At 48.6% G+C, this 17,851-nt stretch overlaps 1 protein-coding gene and 2 pseudogenes across 2 annotated transcripts; 1 reads left to right on the top strand and 2 right to left on the bottom strand.

Annotated features, from left to right (window-relative positions):
* Positions 1–444: 444 nt before the first annotated feature.
* Positions 445–2,957, bottom strand: LOC133763734 (casein kinase II subunit alpha'-like; annotated as a pseudogene).
* A 1,336-nt stretch (positions 2,958–4,293) lies between these two features.
* On the top strand, positions 4,294–7,182 carry LOC133763733 (transcription elongation factor SPT4-A-like; annotated as a pseudogene).
* Positions 7,183–8,803: 1,621 nt separating this feature from the next.
* On the bottom strand, positions 8,804–15,748 carry SAA4 (serum amyloid A4, constitutive). 2 transcript variants are annotated; one of them, XM_062196409.1, is made up of 5 exons: positions 15,650–15,748; positions 14,791–14,885; positions 11,704–11,842; positions 11,097–11,284; positions 8,804–9,103 (listed from the first exon to the last, which is right to left on the bottom strand). In XM_062196409.1, the coding sequence occupies exons 2-4, from the start codon at positions 14,879–14,881 to the stop codon at positions 11,122–11,124; spliced, it is 393 nt and encodes a 130-aa protein (XP_062052393.1). In that variant the 5' UTR covers positions 14,882–14,885; positions 15,650–15,748; the 3' UTR covers positions 8,804–9,103; positions 11,097–11,121. The 2 variants fall into 2 exon arrangements, with proteins under 2 accessions (XP_062052393.1, XP_062052392.1); XM_062196408.1 differs by lacking the exon at positions 8,804–9,103 and having other exon boundaries at positions 10,788–11,284.
* Positions 15,749–17,851: the final 2,103 nt, after the last annotated feature.

Below are 17,851 nucleotides of genomic sequence, written 5' to 3'. Positions count from 1 at the left end.
ATATTTCTATCTTGTATATGAGGGTGTATACAGCCTAGTCAGTATAGACTGCTGATGTTTGCTAAAACTTGAACCTGAATTCTCATCAAAGGAAACCCAGACCATAGTGGAATAGATAGGAAGTCAGATATTCAGAGCTTGTTGATAGCACGGGTTAATTCCACAGTGCTGTCCTGTGAACTAAAGGAAATGTACAACAACTCCGAGTTTCTCATCTCCCATGCACTCCAAAGGCAGAGTGCCCTCAGATCTGAACCACGTGCAGGGCCAGGCTGCCTCCATGACCACTAGTACTGGGGAGTTGCTTTTAGGCCTTTACTCTTCTTTTTAGAAGGAATAGCAGAATTTCCTTTATCACACTGTAGTTTTGCTTCAATATTTGTTCTTGGTTGGTTGATTTTACTGGCAAGCATCAATGCCAAATTACCCATCACTTTCTTGTCTTCATCGTGCTGCTGTTAGACCCCTGGAGAGCACCGTATTATCTGCACAGGGCTGGGACTGCTCCTTCACCACCGGGTAGAAGTACAGGTGCTCCATGGCCTCCAGCTGTCAGTCTCTGTTGATGATCTTATGGCAGGAGTTTGTCCAGAAGACCTAGGGCCTCAGGGCTGACAAGGTGTCTGTTTTCACTATGGATAAAGTTCTCCCAGCGTTTCCACGAATGTTGTCCCAGGATATCACTGAAGTGTGGATCTAGGTCTATGAGACTTCTTCAGATACCCATACAGCTCATCCGTACCCAGAACCGTGGCAGTCCGAACGAGCCGGTCATAGTTGTCCTACCTGTGGAAGAAAGGCTCCTTGCCACAGATCATGCGCACCAGCATGCAGCCCAAACTCCACGTGTCCAAGCTGTAATCGTACATCTGATAGTCCACAGGAGCTCTGGTCCCCTGAAACACCTCGAGGCTACACGAACATCACACTCCTGAGCAGGACCTCAGAACTCTTCCAGGCCCCAGTCTATCAGTCGTGGTTTAGGTAGTTCATACATATAAAACCGGGCATCAAAGTCTGAGGCTCCGGTAGAGTTGCTTAAAATCTGTAGTATTGATATATTCAAATAGCAAAGCTGGTGTCTTTGACACAGGGTCCTTTACAGTGTCAAACAACTTAATGGTATTTGTTCCACTACGAAGGTTCTGCAGAATCTTAACCTCTCATTTTATCTTCTTCACTGGCTTCAGCATGTTTACAACCACGCTCTCATTGTTGGTGATGTTAATATCCTCAAATACTATACTTTTCCCAACCAAGTTTTCCAACCAGTTAGTAATCATCTTGATTACCCCTGCTCTGGCTGTGAGCCTCGGGGCGTTGGGCAGCCAGCGGAGGCGCCGGAGGAGAAGGAGCCCTGCAGCAGCTGGCAGGGCGGTGGGCCGGGCAGCCTCTGCTCAGCTCATGCCCCCAGGCTGCGGCTGAGATGTAGCACCCCAATCTATTTTCTAAGTGTGTACCTGCATGAATATACAAACATATGGCAATACAATAGCTACCATTAAAAATGCTACTTTTTAACAACTTAGCATGTGCGTGTTTCCTTATGATTCCCCTCTGCTACTACAAAGTCCAGCACAAAGAAGAAATTTAAATCTGGACAGTGAGGATTCGGTGTCTGGCTTCCCAGCCATGTGCTGTACAGCTGTCACTCAAACTTGGTAACAGCATAGCACATAAACAGATCAGTGTACAATAGAATGTAATTCAGTTATCTTCTGTCCTCGCTATCTTGATAATAACTCTCCCAATGGAAAGTCAGCTGCTTGGGACCCCTAGTCTTGTCAATCTTACCCCTCCTATATTGCCAAGCCCTAGAAGCGTTCCCATCTTGTACAAGAAGTGCTGTAAAGGTGCTGACTAAATGAATGGGTAGATGGATGAGTTTGGCAAGCACTTTTACCGGAATGGTGAATAGGTGAGGTGTTTAAAGAACTCTGGCACTATTTGGACAGTGCTAAGTCCAGCTCTACCTGGAAGTAAATTGAGATTACTCTGCTTCCTGGCACTTCCCCAGGTCAGGCCAAGCAGGGTCCAGGTATGCTGGGCCCAGCCTGGAGTTACTGGCAGTTCCTCTACCCTTTCAGGAGAGGTACAAGTGGACCATTGATTGATTGGAGGTTTTGTAACAATGTGGTTTGATAGAATCCCGTAAATATTGAATTTGTATGTTAACAAAGCATATTTTTCTCTGCCAGCGGCTCTGACTTTTCTTTCCCTTAATTAGAGATTTCAAAATGTGAGCCTAGAAAGTTCATGGATTTCAATAGGGCCTTTGGTGGTCATTAGGATTAGATGAGGCCATCAGGCAGGGCTCTCGTTAGTGGCTTTATAGGAAGAGGAAGAGCGGCAGGTGTTGTACAGTGGGTTAAGCTGTCCCTTGGGATTCTCCCATCCTATATCGTAGAATCAGTTCACGTCCCAGCTATCTGATCCAGCTCCTTGCTAACGTGCCTGGGAAGGCAGCAGATGATGTCTCAAGTATTTGGGTCCCTGTCACCCCTGCGGGAGACCTAAATGGAGTTCCTGGCTACTGGCTTCAGTCTGGCCCAGCCCTGGCTATTGTAGGCATGTGGGTAGGGAACCGGCTGATGGATTTCCCAGCCCAACGCCCACCCCCAGCTCATTCTATGTCTCTGCCTTTCAAATAAGCAAATTAAAAAAATTATAAGCTATTAAACTTCTTGTGTTTTGCTGTGTGATGCCCTCTGCCATGTGTGAGGCAGCAAGAAGGCCCTCACCGAATACCAGCACCAGACTCGGATTTTCCAGCCTACAGAGTAACCTACATAAACCTCTCTCTTTATAAATCACCCAGTCTGTGGTGTTAAGTTTCAGCAACAGAAAATGGACTAAGCCTTATGTGTCTTATAGTCGGCTGTCTCTGTGGTAGTCAGTACAACACTTTGGAAATTCAATATTTCTTACTTTCTCCCAAGCTTCTCATTGGATACCATTATGACTAATGGTTTATTTATACCGGGGTTTCACAATTTTCATTTCTATGAGAGTGCACAAAGCATTTCAAGAAAATAGAATAGTTTCTATCCAAAAGTGAAATTTTTTCATTTTGGTTGCTATGTTAGTATAGATTTTGATATAGATTCACATAGTAATCTCAAAGTGACTCATTACCACAGTCTGCAGAACAAAACTTGCACCAAAAATCTGTATTTTCTACAACTCCAAAACCTTCCTCTCGGGCCTATGGACTTCTGAAGAATACTCTTCTCCTGTTTTGTTCACTCATTTCAGCACACATTGACTAAGTATCTTCTCTATGCCAGGAGCTATAGTAACTACCTTGACACAATGATGACACACAGTAAGATAGATGTGATTTTTACCCTTTGATCTCTTACCTACTTGCCCTACAGTGGGCAAATCCAGTGGAATGTGATGTATCCTGGGAGCAGTAATGTACAAGAGTGGCAGGCCAACTCCCTCGGTTCTCTTATCCTGCACCCCAAATATTCTACCTCCTCGGGCCCCATTCTCTTTGCCTTCCTTCCTTTCCCAGAGGAAAAGATGTTTCTACTCCTTTGGAGGAGAGCGCATCAGTGATGGGCGTAACCCCTCTTCTTGCTTCTGCTAGGCTTCAATGCACCTGTCGCACCTCTCCATTTTTCTTTAGTATCTCACGACCTTCCTGCTCCTCAGAACTAGACCTATCTATATTGAGAAGGAAACCTTCTTTTTGTTAGTAGATTAACTCAAATATTCTTTCTTTTTAATAAAAAGATTTATTTATTTATTTATTTATTTATTTGAGAGGCAGCATTACAGGCAAAAAGGAAGAGCGAGAGTGAGAGAGAGAGAGAGAGAGATCTTTCAAAGGCTGGTTCACTCCCCAAATGGCTGCAACAGCTGGTGCTGACCCAATCAGGAGCAAGGAGCTTCTCCCACGTCTCCAATGTGGGTGCAGGGCCCAAGCACTTGGGCCATCATCTACCGCTTTCCCGGACCTTAAGCAGAAAGCTGGATCAGAAGAGGGGCAGCTGGGACACAAACCAGCGCCCATATGGGATGCCGGCACTGCAGACAGAGGCCTAGCCCACTATGCCACAGTGTCCGTGTCCACCCTTCAATTATTCCTCCATCCATTCAATCAATCGATAGCATTTGTTGGGATCCATTAGTTGTCAGGCACTTAGTACTGGATATTTAGGAGCAAACAAAACAGAAATGGTCACTTGGATCATCTAGTTTATAATGTAAGGAGGAAGGTCAACCAAAAGCAAATCCAAACAAACAAAAAAGAATAAACTCATATATTAAAACAGATCAGAGTAGATGGCTCTGGAGACTGTATTGTAGGACCTGTGGCATCCACGGGCTTGTTTGCTGGGTTCGCTGGTCAAGACTATAGACCAGGTTGAATACGGTCGTTGTGACCATGGTGATGCATACTTACGGATGAAGGGTAACAGAGGGGCAGCATATGACTGCACCTGCTCTTCTTTACATGGAACTATTGCCATGATGCATCCAGAAGACCGTTGGGTCTCCAAGTGGCCACGAGTCAGCCACTTTAAGCCAGGTGTGGATGCGGTGTCAGTCACTGGTCACCTGCCACAGGAATCGTGCGGGAGCTGAAAAGCCAAGGAGCAGCCTACACATCCAGAGACATGGTTATAAAGACTGCAAGATGCAGGGCAGCCGGAACCTTTGCTCTCCACCTCCTGTCTCTGCTTATTTTCTTTTGTGGAAGTAAATGGGCAGAACTTCAAATATTCCCACTCTCTGACTCTGAGACTCAGCAACGGCCGGAGCTTCTTCCAGGTCTCCCATGTGGGTGCAGGGCTCCAAGGACTTGGGCCATCTTCTACTGCTTTCTCAGGCCATAGCAGAGAGCTGGATCAGAATTGGAGCAGCCGGGACTTGAACCAGCGCCCATATGCAATGCCGGCGCTGCAGGCGGCGACTTTACACCACATTACCAGCCCCTCAGCAGACTCTTGAGAGCCGTGCCTCATGTCCCTGGGCCTTTTCACCGTCTGTGGACCACTGCGGGGTTGGGAGGGGTTTGGGTTGGTGGAGCCCAGGAGACTGAATGGAGGGGAGAGTAGGATGCTGGTTTTTTGGCATCTGGGCCGAATGCCAACGAACAAACCCTCAGACTTTTTTTTTTTTTTTTTAATTCTGGATGGGGGGATGTCTTCAGGATTTAGTCATTTGCCTTTTTTTTTTTTTTTTTTTTTTTTTTGGGACAGGCAGAGTGGACAGTGAGAGAGACAGAGCGAAAGGTCTTCCTTTTTTGCCATTGGTTCACCCTCCAATGGCCGCTGTGTCAGGCGCCTCACGCTGATCCGAAGCCAGGAGCCAGGTGCCTCCCCTGGTCTCCCACGCGGGTGCAGGGCCCAAGCACCTGGGCCATCCTCCACTGCCTTCCCGGGCCACAGCAGAGAGCTGGCCTGGAAGAGGGGCAACCAGGACAGAATCCAGTGCCCCAACCGGGACTAGAACCCGGTGTGCCGGCGCCACAGGCAGAGGATTAGCCTGTTAAGCCAGGGCACCGGCCAACCCTCAGACATTTTTTTTTTTTTTTTGACAGGCAGTGGATAGTGAGAGAGAGACAGAGAGAAAGGTCTTCCTTTTTGCCGTTGGTTCACCCTCCAATGGCCGCTGTGGCCGGCGCATCGCGCTGATCCGAAGCCAGGAGTCAGGCGCTTCTCCTGGTCTCCCATGCGGGTGCAGGGCCCAAGCACTTGGGCCATCCTCCACTGCCTTCCCGGGCCATAGCAGAGAGCTGGCCTGGAAGAGGGGCAGCCGGGATAGAATCCGGCGCCCTGACCGGTACTAGAACCCGGTGTGCCGGCGCCACAAGGCAGAGGATTAGCTTGTTAAGGCATGGCGCTGGCCAACCCTCAGACATTTCTTAAGGCCATGAGACACGTCTTGCCTCCTTCTCTGTTTCTCTTAGCTAGGCACGGTGAGAGCTTGCCCTGTAAGGGCCTGTCCAGAGCAGCAGAGGCCCTTCTGCTCCCTGTTGGCTGTCTCTGAGCCTCCGGGGTCGCAGCCTATCCTACGTGCTTCAGTGTCACGGGAAGGTCTGCTGACCCGAGATTAGGTGACCCTCGGCCCGCAGTCCCGGTGTCCAGTGGCTGTGTCTGTGTCCTCCACACTGGCCCATGTGTGTCCCTTGAAGACCTCCTGAGGCTTCTTGGTGCCCTCTGCCCCTTGCCCATGGTTTTAATTTTTTTCCCTTCCTTGTTTGGTTTTTACTGTTCTTGCTACATCTTAGGCCAGTGCCACTTACCCACACTTCACGTTCCCCTGAGAGCCTCAGACCGCTTGGTCTGTTGTGGTTGTGCCTCTGTGGAAGGTGGGCCCTTTTCTTTCCTCCTGTGCCCTATTGAGGGACTTTGAGTAGTGTCACATTATTGGCCAAAGGGAGTCATTTGTTTTAGAATAAGACATTCACCCGAAATTCTCAGTTATTTAAAGTTTCACAGAAATCCTGCCAGTGTCCTGTGTTGAGCTCCCTGTTTCTTGTTCTCTGTCTGTAAAGCTGGAATGCTTATCCCTGCCCATTTTCCTCAGGGTTGCTGCCATTAGCATTGAAGCAATGTGATAATTCTGTAAGTTTATAAAAGTTAAAATTAAAAAAAAGTGATGAAATAATCCCACGTACTGAAAATTGGTAAGAAGACTACCCATGGTAGGTCAACCAGGGAAGGCCTCTCTCTCAAAAAAAAAAAGCGGAATTTTAGGATAGATCCTCAAGCTAAGAGGCAGACAGACATGTGAAAACCACCCAGGACAGTGTTCCACTCAGCGTGAATGTCACGTGCAAAGGCCCTGTGGCAAATAAGAGCTTGGTTTAGTGGTCAGAGTGAAAGTGTGAGTGTTGGAAGGCAGCCAGGGACAGCTCACACTGGGCTGTGAAGGCCAAGATGAGGATGTGGATGTTATTCTGAGGTAAACAGGAGTTCTCGCTGAAAGATTTGAAGCAGGGGAGAGACAGGAAGTGGTTATGGTTGGTGTGCTAGCCTGAGAGTAACCGGGCGGGTGTGATGTTTCTCTAGAGCTGACTATGGAGATACGGAATCTATCAGCAGGAGGAGGAGGAATCTATCAGCATCACATGTTGCTCTGAGACCTAATGATCTAAGGAGAGAAATGTGTCAGGGTTTTTTTGGCAACATGGAGGTCACTGGCGACAAGAGTTTTTTGCAGTAGCCGTGGGGACAGAGACCAGGCTGGAGTCGGCTTAACTGTGAATCGGGGGGCCAGCACTGTGGCACAGTAAGTTAATCCTCCGCCTGCAGTGCTGGCATCCCATAAGGGGGCTGGTTCTATTCCCGGCTGCTCCTCTTCCCATCCAGCTTTCTGCTATGGCCTGGGAAAGCAGTAGAAGATGGCCCAAGTCCTTGGGCCCTTACACCCATATGGAAGACCTGGAAGAAACTCCTGACTCCTGGCTTCAGATGGGTGCAGCTCTGGCCATTTCGGCCAATTGGGGAGTGAACCAGAAGATGGAAGACTTCTCTCTCTCTCTCTCTCTCTCTCTCTCTTTCTCTCTCTCTCTGCCTCTCCTCTCTCTGTGTAACTCTGACTTTCAAATAAATAAATAAATCTTTAAAAAGAAAACAGTATGTTCAAGTGAGAGCTTCAAATACTTTCTTTGGAAATTAAACCAAATAAAGTGCCCAGATATGGAGCACAGTCTGACATCTGCTATGTTTTTATTATTTTTATTATTATTTTTTTAATTTTAATTTTTAATTAATTTTAGCAACTTCAATATAGTTTGTAGATACAGTTCTAAGAGCATAATGATATTCGCTTCTCCCCCCTGTCTCTCCCTCCCCCAGCTATGTTTTTAATGGCAGCTATTACCATTGCTATTCACTGGCTTCCTACCCCCCAACAGAGCTTGGATTGCCACTAGTGTGTGCTTCTGGTGAGGCTTTTATTAAATTCGGTTGCAAGTGTCTATCTACATGGCTCACCTCCCCTATAGAACAGGATGCTGGTCAGCGCCGCAGCTCAATATGCTAATCCTCCTCCGCCTGCAGCGCTGGCACCCCGTGTTCTAGTCCCGGTCGGGGTGCCGGATTCTGTCCCGGTTGCTCCTCTTCCTGTCCAGCTCTCTGCTGTGGCCCAGGAAGGCAGTGGAGGATGGCCCAAGTGCTTGGGCCCTGCACCCGCATGGGAGACCAGGAGAAGCACCTGGCTCCCGGCTTCGGATCAGCGCGGCACGCCAGCTGCAGCAGCCATTGGGGGGTGAACCAACGGAAAAAGGAAGACCTTTCTCTCTGTCTCTCTCTCACTGTCCACTCTGCCTGTCAAAAAAAAAAAAAGAACAGGATATAGAATTCTATTTGAACCGAAAGACAACAAGGTTAAAGGTAAGGGCAGCTAACAGGAGAGGAATTCCTTAGGTGAATGAGCAGTCTAGTTACAAACTGTGTCAGGGACAGGTGCTGGTGCTGGGTTAGAAATAAGCTGGAGTTCAAGGTGACAGGTTCTGACACAGGACTCCTGGGATCAGGCTTCCCAGTGCAATGTACCTCTGGGAAGAGGCTGCTGGGGACAAGACTCGGACACAGAAAGTGGACAGGATGCAACCGACTGGGCAGTAGCACTTCCAGGGACACCAAGCTCAGTTGTGGGAGGGCAGGTGTGACTCATAGCTTGAGTCCCTGATTAGCTGAGATGGCTGGAATAGAGGGCCTTGTCTTGCTGTAAGAAAAGCATTTCATAAGAGTGTCAATTGTTCAATCAACAACAGGAGTCACTGTGCACTTGTCCACATGTCGGACCTCTGTCCTTTTTTATTTATTTGAAAGAGTTACACACAGAGAGATGGAGAGGCAGAGAGAGAGAGAGAGGTCTTCCATTTGCTAGTTCACTCCCCAATTAGCCGCAATGGCTGGAGCTGCGCCGATCGGAAGCCAGGAGCCAAGAGCTTCTTCCATGTCTCCCACACAGGTGCAGGGGCCCAAGAACTTGGGCCATCTTCTACTGCTTTCCCAGATCATAGCAGAAAGCTGGATCAGAAGTGGAGCAGCCAGGACACGAACCGGTGCCCATACAGGATGCTGGCACTGCAGGTGGCGGCTTTACCCGCTACACCACAGCACTAGCTCCTGGACCTCTGTAATTAATGTGATGTAGTATAAGAATTAACTTGTCTTCAAATAGTACTTTATACTTTGTGTGTCTGTGTGGGTGCAAACTGTTGAAATCTTAACTTAGCATAGAGTTGATCTTCTGTATATAAAGACAACTAAAAATGAATCTTAATGAAGAATGGGATGGGAGAGGGAGCAGGAGGTGGGATGGTTTGGGGGGTAGGAGGGCAGGTATGGGGGGAAGAACTGCTATAATCCAAACGTTGTACCTATGAACTTTATGTTTATTAAATAAAAGCTTTCTAAAAAAGAGAGAAAAAAAAGAAAAGCATTGCAGACAAGACAGAGGGTAGTGGTAAGCAAGATAGCAAAGTTAATGAGGTAGTACATCTGATGTGGGACAGGCAGGTCATTACTTTAGGTCTGCAAGTCACTGCAAACCCCCATATGTAATTCTATCCTCCTACTTGTCAATCAAAATGCCCCCTTTTGGCTGGTGTCGTGGCATAGCGGGTTAAGCCACCACCTTCTATGCCAGCATCCCATATGGGTGCTGGTTCAAGCCCTGGCTGCTCCACTTCTGATCCAGCTCCTTGCTAATATGCCTGTGAAAACAGCAGAAGATAGTCCAAGTGCTTGGGCCCCTGCACCCATGTGGGAAACCTGGAGGAAGCTCCTGGCTTCAGCCTGGCCCAGCGCCAGCCACTGCAGTCACTGAGAAGTGAATCCATGAATTGAAGATACCCTCTCTCTCTATTTCTCTAACTCTGCTTTTCAAACGCCCCCTTCCCCAGGATGCTTTCTACTTCATCTGGGACCTAAGAGGGGTCCATGAAAATATGGAATTTAAACTCCATGTGGAACTTGTGGTGGTGCCATTAATTTCCAGTTTTCACACCTGGAGAGACATTGCCTCCTACCTCATAAAGGAAGCCAACAACAACGGGGGTCTTTCTCCTCTGTCTCTCTCTTCCTGTCCTACGATAGACCATGGCTAGACGTGCCCTGTCCTTTATCTCTCCCTTTCCCCAGCTCTCCTCCATTCAGACAATCTTCTAGCTCACGGCCACTTAGACTGGATATTCTTCTGTGTGGGCAACCCATGCTCATGTGTGTGTGTGTGTGTGTTCATTTGCTCACATTTTGAATGAATTTCATCACTTTGTGCACCTTACACGTAGCTGTACTTAGAATGCTGGTCTCTGGTGAGGCAAGAGCCTGGAGGAGAAATTAATGCACCCCAGGGTCACATCACATCCAATAAGTCAGACGGGCGGCTCTTTGGGTGAGTCTGAGAGAGAGAGAAAGTGTGTGCCTGGCTTATGTTAGACCGGGGTTTATATGGGCACAGGATCCTCTTCTTCCATCGTTTCGCCTCTCTAGCTCTTCTTCTGAACAAAAGCTTTCCTGGGTGTGAAATTCCTCCCAAGGTTTTATTACTCAATGTTTTGAGACTGGGGTGGCTCCAGAGGGTGGGATGCTAGGACCACCTACACAGTGACTGGGGCATGGACAGCACTTTGCGGTGCGAATGCTGGGCTGCTTCCAACGCCTGCTGCTGAGACTGCTACACTGCTTCCCGCAGGGACTCTTGTCTTTTCCCTTCGGCTCTTTTCTTTTTTGTTAGAGCTGGCCAAAGGACCCCAAGGGCCAGGGCCAGCTGCATCTGTACATAAACTTGTGATGACAGCCATATTTGTTTTATATTTATTTACTTATTTATTTGAAAGACAGAGCTAGAGAGAGAGAGAGATTATTCTATCCTCTGGGTCACTCCCCAAGTCTGCAACGACCAGGGCTGGGCCAGGAGCTTCATTCTGGTCTCCCACATGGGTACAGGGGCCCAAACACTTGGTTGTTCTCCTCTGCTTTCCCGGGCCACCAGCAGGGAGCTGGATCGGAAGTGGAGCAACCAGGACTCATACTGGCACCCATATGGGATGCCGGCATGGAAGGTGGCAGGCTTTACCCGCTGTGCCCCAGGCCCTTCTCACGCACATAGATGAATGTCTACACCTTGAGGGCAGAGGGAGCTGGAAACTCAGTACTTCTCAGGCAGGTCAGAAGGTCTAAAGTGATCCGGGTTTTTGCCGCTCCGGCCCCAATCCTCAGCTTTCCGGTTAGACTGCGAGTCCTCCAATCCGTGATTGCTGTTTCCGAAATAATACCGGTTGAAGAGGTCCTCAAGATATCCCCGGGCATTGCTGGAATTCAAGGGAGACAGCGGATTTATCTCCTGACTCACCAGAGTCAGCTCCACCTCCCAACTCCCTCCTCCCCTCCCATCCAAGAAACGATTAAGATCAAGTGGGGAAAGTCAGTTCTACCCTTTGGGGCAAAGACCTAAATCGGTGCATTCTTTCTACCTCCTGCAACAGGGCACTTTTGAGACAACCCCCATCCCCACCCACACTCGCACCCCTACCCTGGCTCCCCCGTCCAGGTTTTCACTTTCACTTTTTGGATGCGAGGAGGCCCGGCCTCACCAACCTTAGTCTTGTTCCCAGCCACCCAGGCGCGAAGAAGAGTGTGGGCAGGAGGAGGAGCCAAAGGCAGGGGCGGTGAGAGGTGGATGAGCTCGGACAGCCCCTCCCCGCCGGGCATCCGCAGGAAGCTGCGTTACCTGATCACTTTCGCAGCCCAAACACCCCCGGGACCTCTCTGCGCAGCCTCATAGTTTCCCCGCGCGTAGAAGTATCTGTCTGAACGTTGATGACTGGCTTCTCGCATGTCCCAGTAGGATTTGAACAAATCCCCAGCCCCTGGGAAGGAAAGAAACGGACAAAAAGGAAACTGGAGAAGCGGAAGGATGAAAAACATTCCAGTGATTTCCAGGTTTTTTGGTGTTTTTTTTTTTTGTTTTGTTTTGTTTTGTTTTTTAAATTTATTTTACTTGTTTGAGAGGCAGAGTCACAGAGAGAGGGATTGAGATCTTCCATCTGTTGATTCACTCCCCAGATGGCCACAACGGCCAGAGCTGGGCTGATCCAAAGCCAGGAGCCAGGAGCGTCTTCCAGGCCTCCCACACAGGGGCAGGGGCCCAAGCACTTGAGCCATCCTCTACTGCTTTCCCAGGCCATTAGCAGGGAGCTGGGTCTGAGGTGGAGCAGCCAGGACTCGAACCAACACCCTTATGGTATGCAGGTACCGCAGACAGAGGCTTAGTCCACTGTGCCACGGCGCGGGCCCCTGATTTCCAGATTTTGACTCTTGATAAAGTCATCCTTTGAGGATCCGATGCTTTGGCATAGCAGGTAAAGCCACTGCTTGCAGTGCCAGCGTGCCATATGGGTGCCGATTCAAGTCTCAGCTGCTCCACTTCCAATCCAACTCTCTGCTATGACCTAGGGAAGCAGTGGAAGATGGCCCAAGTCCTTAGGCCCCTGCACCTGCATGGGAGACCTGGAAGAAGCTCCTGGCTCCTGGCTTCAGATCAGCCCAGCTCCAGCAGCCATTTGGGGAGTGAACCAGCAGATAGAAGACCTCTGTCTCTCTCTGCCTCTCTGTAACTCTGCCTTTCAAATAAATAAATAAATCTTTTTTTAAAAAGTCATCCTTTGGAATCATGCAAGAAATCATCATCGCTTCCTTTGTATGGCTTCCCTGTGCACCCATACAAAAAGATGCTTTTCAGGGAATCCATTTAGATCACATTGATTGACAGCTGTGGTGCCCAAGGCCATGTGTCGCCCTCCTGTATGGGTCTGTGCATGCTGCATATAAAGAAGAGGTGGACTGTCATGTAATGGATGTTAGGATGGAGAAAGCCTACAGATGGGAGATCCAGACAGATCCTTCCCAGCTGAGTGAAGGCAACTCTGACTTGAATGAATCTGAAAGGCACGGGTACACACAGCACAGGAAAACCGCTGGAATAGGCAGTAGGGGTGAGGTGCGGTACCTGAGAGGGCTCCAGAGGATCTGAATGAGCAGACTTACATAAAGGGTGTGAATGGGAACATTTAACTCTTTCCTGCCAATTAAGCTTCAGCTTCCTTCTCTTTCAATGGGGATAATCGTACTTACCCCTGTGGTAGAGGATATGACAAAATAAAATAACATACATAAAATGTTAGCATATTACAGCACTTGATGTAGGTTGGATTCCTTTTCCTATTTATGGAGGGTGTCATAGCAATGAGATGTCACTATGCACGCAAGAGAATGACAGAAATTTTAGAGACTAACAACAATGATTTTTAAATTAAAAAAAAAAAAGTTTATTTTCAGGTCCAGTGCTGTGGCTTAGAGGGTAAAGCCGCCACCTGCAGTGCCAGCATCCCATATAGGCGCCAGTTGGAGTCCCGCCTGCTCCACTTCCAATCCAGCTCCCTGCTATGGCCTGGAAAAGCAGTAGAATATGGCCCAAGTCCTTGGGCCCCTGCACCTGCGTCGGAGACCCTGAAGGCTCAAGTGCTTGGGCCCCTGCCCCTGTGTGGGAGACCTGGAAGAAGCTCCTGGTTCCTGGCTTTGGATGGTCCCAGCTCTGGCCATTGCGGCCATTTGGGGAGTGAACCAACAGATGGAAGGTCTCTCTCCCTCTCTCTGTGACTCTGCCTCTCAAACAAGTAAAATAAATTAAATTAAACAAACCAGGAACCAGGAGATCCTGGTTCCTCCTGGAACCCAGCTTTGGATCAGCCCAGCTCCAGCCATTGCAGCCATTTAGGGAGTGAACCAGCGGATGGAAAACCTCTGTCTCTCACTCTGTCTCTCTCTCCTTCTGCCTTTCAAATAAATAAATAAATCCTTTTTTAAAAAGTTTATTTTATTTTACTTTGAAATGCAGAGTGAGAGCAAGAGCAAGAGACACAGAGAGAAATTTTCTATCTGCTGCTTTAGTCCCCAAATGTGCACAATGGCTGAGGTTGGGCCAGGTCAAAGCCAGGGGCCCAAAGTTCAATCCAGACCTCCCACATGAGTGGCAGGGCCCCAAGCACATGAGCTATCTTCTGCTGCTCCCAGAATGCATTAGTTGGAAGTTGACTGAAAGCAGAAGAACTTGAACTTGAGCCAGCACTCCAATATAGGATGTCGGCAACCCAGGCAGCAACTTGAAAACTACGGAAACTAAATGACAAAATTAATAGCCCACGATGCTCAAAATATTCCAAAAATGAACATGATTTTGCCATTTTAAAAACTGGCCATTTTAAAAGCTTCCTTGACCATGAGGAAATGCGGAAGTCAGTTTCCTGGTCCGGTTGCAGCTTTTGAGTGGCTGATCTGTGGGAGTTTGCTCTTTTCACTGCAAGGCTGGGAGTTAGGGCTTAATTTCCCGTGAGCGCTGCAGAAAAGCCATTGGCCCTGTGCTGAGTTATAGGGCGGGGCTTCTCAGCACAGGCGTTCATCTACTCTCTCCAGGCACACTCCCTCCCTGGAGTAGAGCACGAGACTGGGTGGGCAGAGAGCTACATTCTGAGACTGTAAACTCAGTGGGAGCTTGCCCCCTGGAATTCCTGATCTCTCTGCACACTATGCCAGCAGTCTGTGCTGGGTTCACAGCATTTTCACCTTTGGTCTGGAGATTCCAGGAGAAGGTGCTGAGTCAGAGCAGCCTGGCAGGGAACCAGATACGGAGAACCACCCTTCCGCACCAGCCCATTCGCAGTGCCTTTGAGGAACACACACATCCAGCAAGTGTGTGTCCTTTGCTCAGAGGGCATCTTGGGGACAGCTGGATGAAGCGTCCAGGCTCCAGCCTTCTTACCTTGTATAGCCTCCTTAAAGAATGAAAACCAGCCTTCACCACTGACTCCCACGACCAAGGAGCACAGCACAATGCCCGTGACAAGCCTCATTGTGCTGACGTGAAAGAAAGAGGAGCAGAGAGTCACCGTCAAAATGTGCATCTCTTTGGAAGTCTTGAATTTCAAAGACAGCTGAATCCCCTTTTCCATTCTTGTATATGAGAAGATCAAAATGAGTAGAGCTTTTTAAAGAATTATTTTTATTTATGTGAAAGGCAGAATGACAGAGAAAGGGAGAATCAGAGAGAAAGAGATCTTAAATCTGCTTTGGGAGTTGGCACTGTGGTGTAGCGGGTAAAGCTGCCACCTGTGACGCCAGCATCCCATATGGGCACCGGTTGGAGTCCCGGCTGCTCCACCTCCAATCCAGCTCCCTGCTGATGGCCTGGGAAAAGCAGTGGAAGATGGCCCAAGTGCTTGGGCCCCTGCACCCGTGAGGAAGACCCAGAAGAAGCTCCCAGCTCCTGGCTTCAGTCTGTCCCAACCCCAGCCATTGTAGCTGTTTGGGGAGTGAACCAATGGGTTCACTCTCTGTTATTATGCCTTTTAAATAAATAAATCCTTTTTTTTTTTTTTTTTTTTTTAGTGTAAACCCTTAACTCTCAGCCCAGTGTCTAGTGTTATTGGTCCATGGCCAATGTATGCCCAGTAAAGCAGACTAAAGTCAAACAATAAACATTTTTTGAGCTCTACTCTGGTCAGCACTGATCCCATGAAGAAGTAGAAACGACAGCTTCTCCTCCCCTGGAATTCAGTGCTCGCGTGAGTTAAGGCTCTGCAGAGTGAAACAGAAGAAAGTGCTCCCTGGGAGAGGCTCACCTGCTGGGCCTCTTCAGCTGGAGCAGAAGTGCTGGCACCCGCTCATCACAGGGCAGCCGCTAGGAGCTTACTGGCATCGGGCAGAGATGGGGAGAGGAGCTTTAAATCCATCACCCTCTCCTGGCAAAGTCCCTCTTGCTCAATTTTTTCCCAGTAAACAAAAATTTAGCATATTGGGTGATAGTGTTTCCTTATCAACAAGGAATTTCTTTCTTTTTTTTTTTTTTTTTTTTTGACAGGCAGAGTGGACAGTAAGAGAGAGAGACAGAGAGAAAGGTCTTCCTTTTGCCATTGGTTCACCCTCCAATGGCCGCCGCGGCCCGTGCACCACGCTGATCCAAAGGCAGGAGCCAGGTGCTTCTCCTGGTCTCCCATGGGGTGCAGGGCCCAAGGACTTGGGCCATCCTCCACTGCCTTCCCGGGCCATAGCAGAGAGCTGGCCTGGAAAAGAAGCAACCGGGACAGAATCCGGCGCCCCGACCTGGACTAGAACCCGGTGTGCTGGCGCCACAAAGCGGAGGATTAGCCTATTGAGCCGCGGCGCCGGCCAACAAGTAATTTCTAAATTGGGTCATCCACGTGTTGGTTTTCTGGCAGCTTTTCCTAACTGCCATTTTCCCCATATTGTTATCTTCTTTTTTGTTAAGATTTATTTTAGTTATTTGAAAGACAGAGTTACAGAAAGTGGTAGAGGCAAGAGAGAAAGGTCTTCCATCCACTGGTTCACTCCCCAGATGGCCACAATGGCCGGAGCTGCGCCGATCCGAAGCCAGGAGCCAGGAGCTTCTTCCGGATCTCCCATGCGGGTGCAGGGACCCGAGGACTTGGGCCATCCTCTACTGCTTTCCTAGGCCATAGCAGAGAGCTGGATTGGAAGAGGAGCAGCTGGGAATAGAACCAGTGCCCATATGGGATGCCGGCGGGTGCAGGCCAGGGCTTTAACCCGCTGCACCACAGTGCCAGCCCCTTGTTATCTTCTGATATCACAGAAAGGAGTTGTATTTGTAAAGCCAAATGTGGGATGACAGGGCTCCTTCTCCACTTTGTGGCTCTCCATTCTCATCGCTATTTAGGAGGGGATCTTCCCAAAAATGGCACATACATTGGTGACCTCTTAGCCTAATTACGACATTCATGTCCCGCGTTGGAGTACCTGAGATCTGGCTCCTGACTCTAGCTTCTACGTTCGTGCAACCCTGGGTGCAGCAGTGATGGCTCAAATAATTGGGTTCCTCCCGCCCACCTAGGACATCTGGAGTACTGTTCTGGCTCTGCCCGACTCACTGAGAACTGGCCTTTGAGGGCATTTGGGAAGTGAACAGTGGATGGGAGCTCTCTTCCTCTCCCTCTCTCTCTCCTTCTCTCTCTCTCTCCCTCTCCCTACCCCCACCATTTTCTCTCTCTCTCGCACTGTCTCTCTTCTCACTCTTGCTTGCTCTCTCAATTTTTTTAGAAGCCTCACATAGATACTGAAGTAACACCTTGACAGTAGGGACTCCATTTTGGAGCACTTGAGACTCCATTCTGGGAAGGTGCCCCCCCACACCGTGAGACTCTGATCTGAAACTATGATCTAAAACAGTTGAACAATAGCAGTCCACTACATCACACTTGGCAGAGCATAGAAACCCCCTAGCATGATCGCTCAAGCTTGGAAGTGGATAGGCTGCACCTGGCTTAATGATAAAAATGTAATTTGTCTATGTCCTACATATGATTAAAGCCAATACCTGGATTAATGTCAAGATTATAATTGGAATTGTTAAGATTGTAACTGGTATTGTCAAGATTATAATTGATACTAGTTTCACATAGGTTTTAGGTCCGCTTGACCCCAGTAACCATGTATTCCCCCTCGATCCTAGCAACCATGTATTCCCCTCCCGATTTTGTTGCTTTTGCCTTTATAAACCCTGTTGCTTTGGGCTTCAGGATCGAGAGTTCTTTAGGGCATGAGCCCACTCTCCACCTCCGGCAATAAAGGACCATCAAATTTTATCAATGTGTGGAGCTCCTTTGTTTGCACTCACTCAGGTACAACAATACTACATTGTAGGAATTAGCAAATGAGATGTTTGACTGTCTCTTGTGGTTCTTTTCTAAGGAAAGTAAAGATAAAAGAGAATTGTGACTTTGCTCCACCAGCCATGGGACAAGGTAATGAATCTGGGAGAGAAGCAGAAGGAAGGGAATATAGCATGA

The sequence above is a fragment of the Lepus europaeus genome, chromosome 7, assembly GCF_033115175.1.
Source record: "Lepus europaeus isolate LE1 chromosome 7, mLepTim1.pri, whole genome shotgun sequence".
NCBI classification, from domain to species: domain Eukaryota; kingdom Metazoa; phylum Chordata; class Mammalia; order Lagomorpha; family Leporidae; genus Lepus; species Lepus europaeus.
Note: the sequence above shows the minus strand (reverse complement) of the source record. Positions and strands in the feature narration are given on the sequence as shown.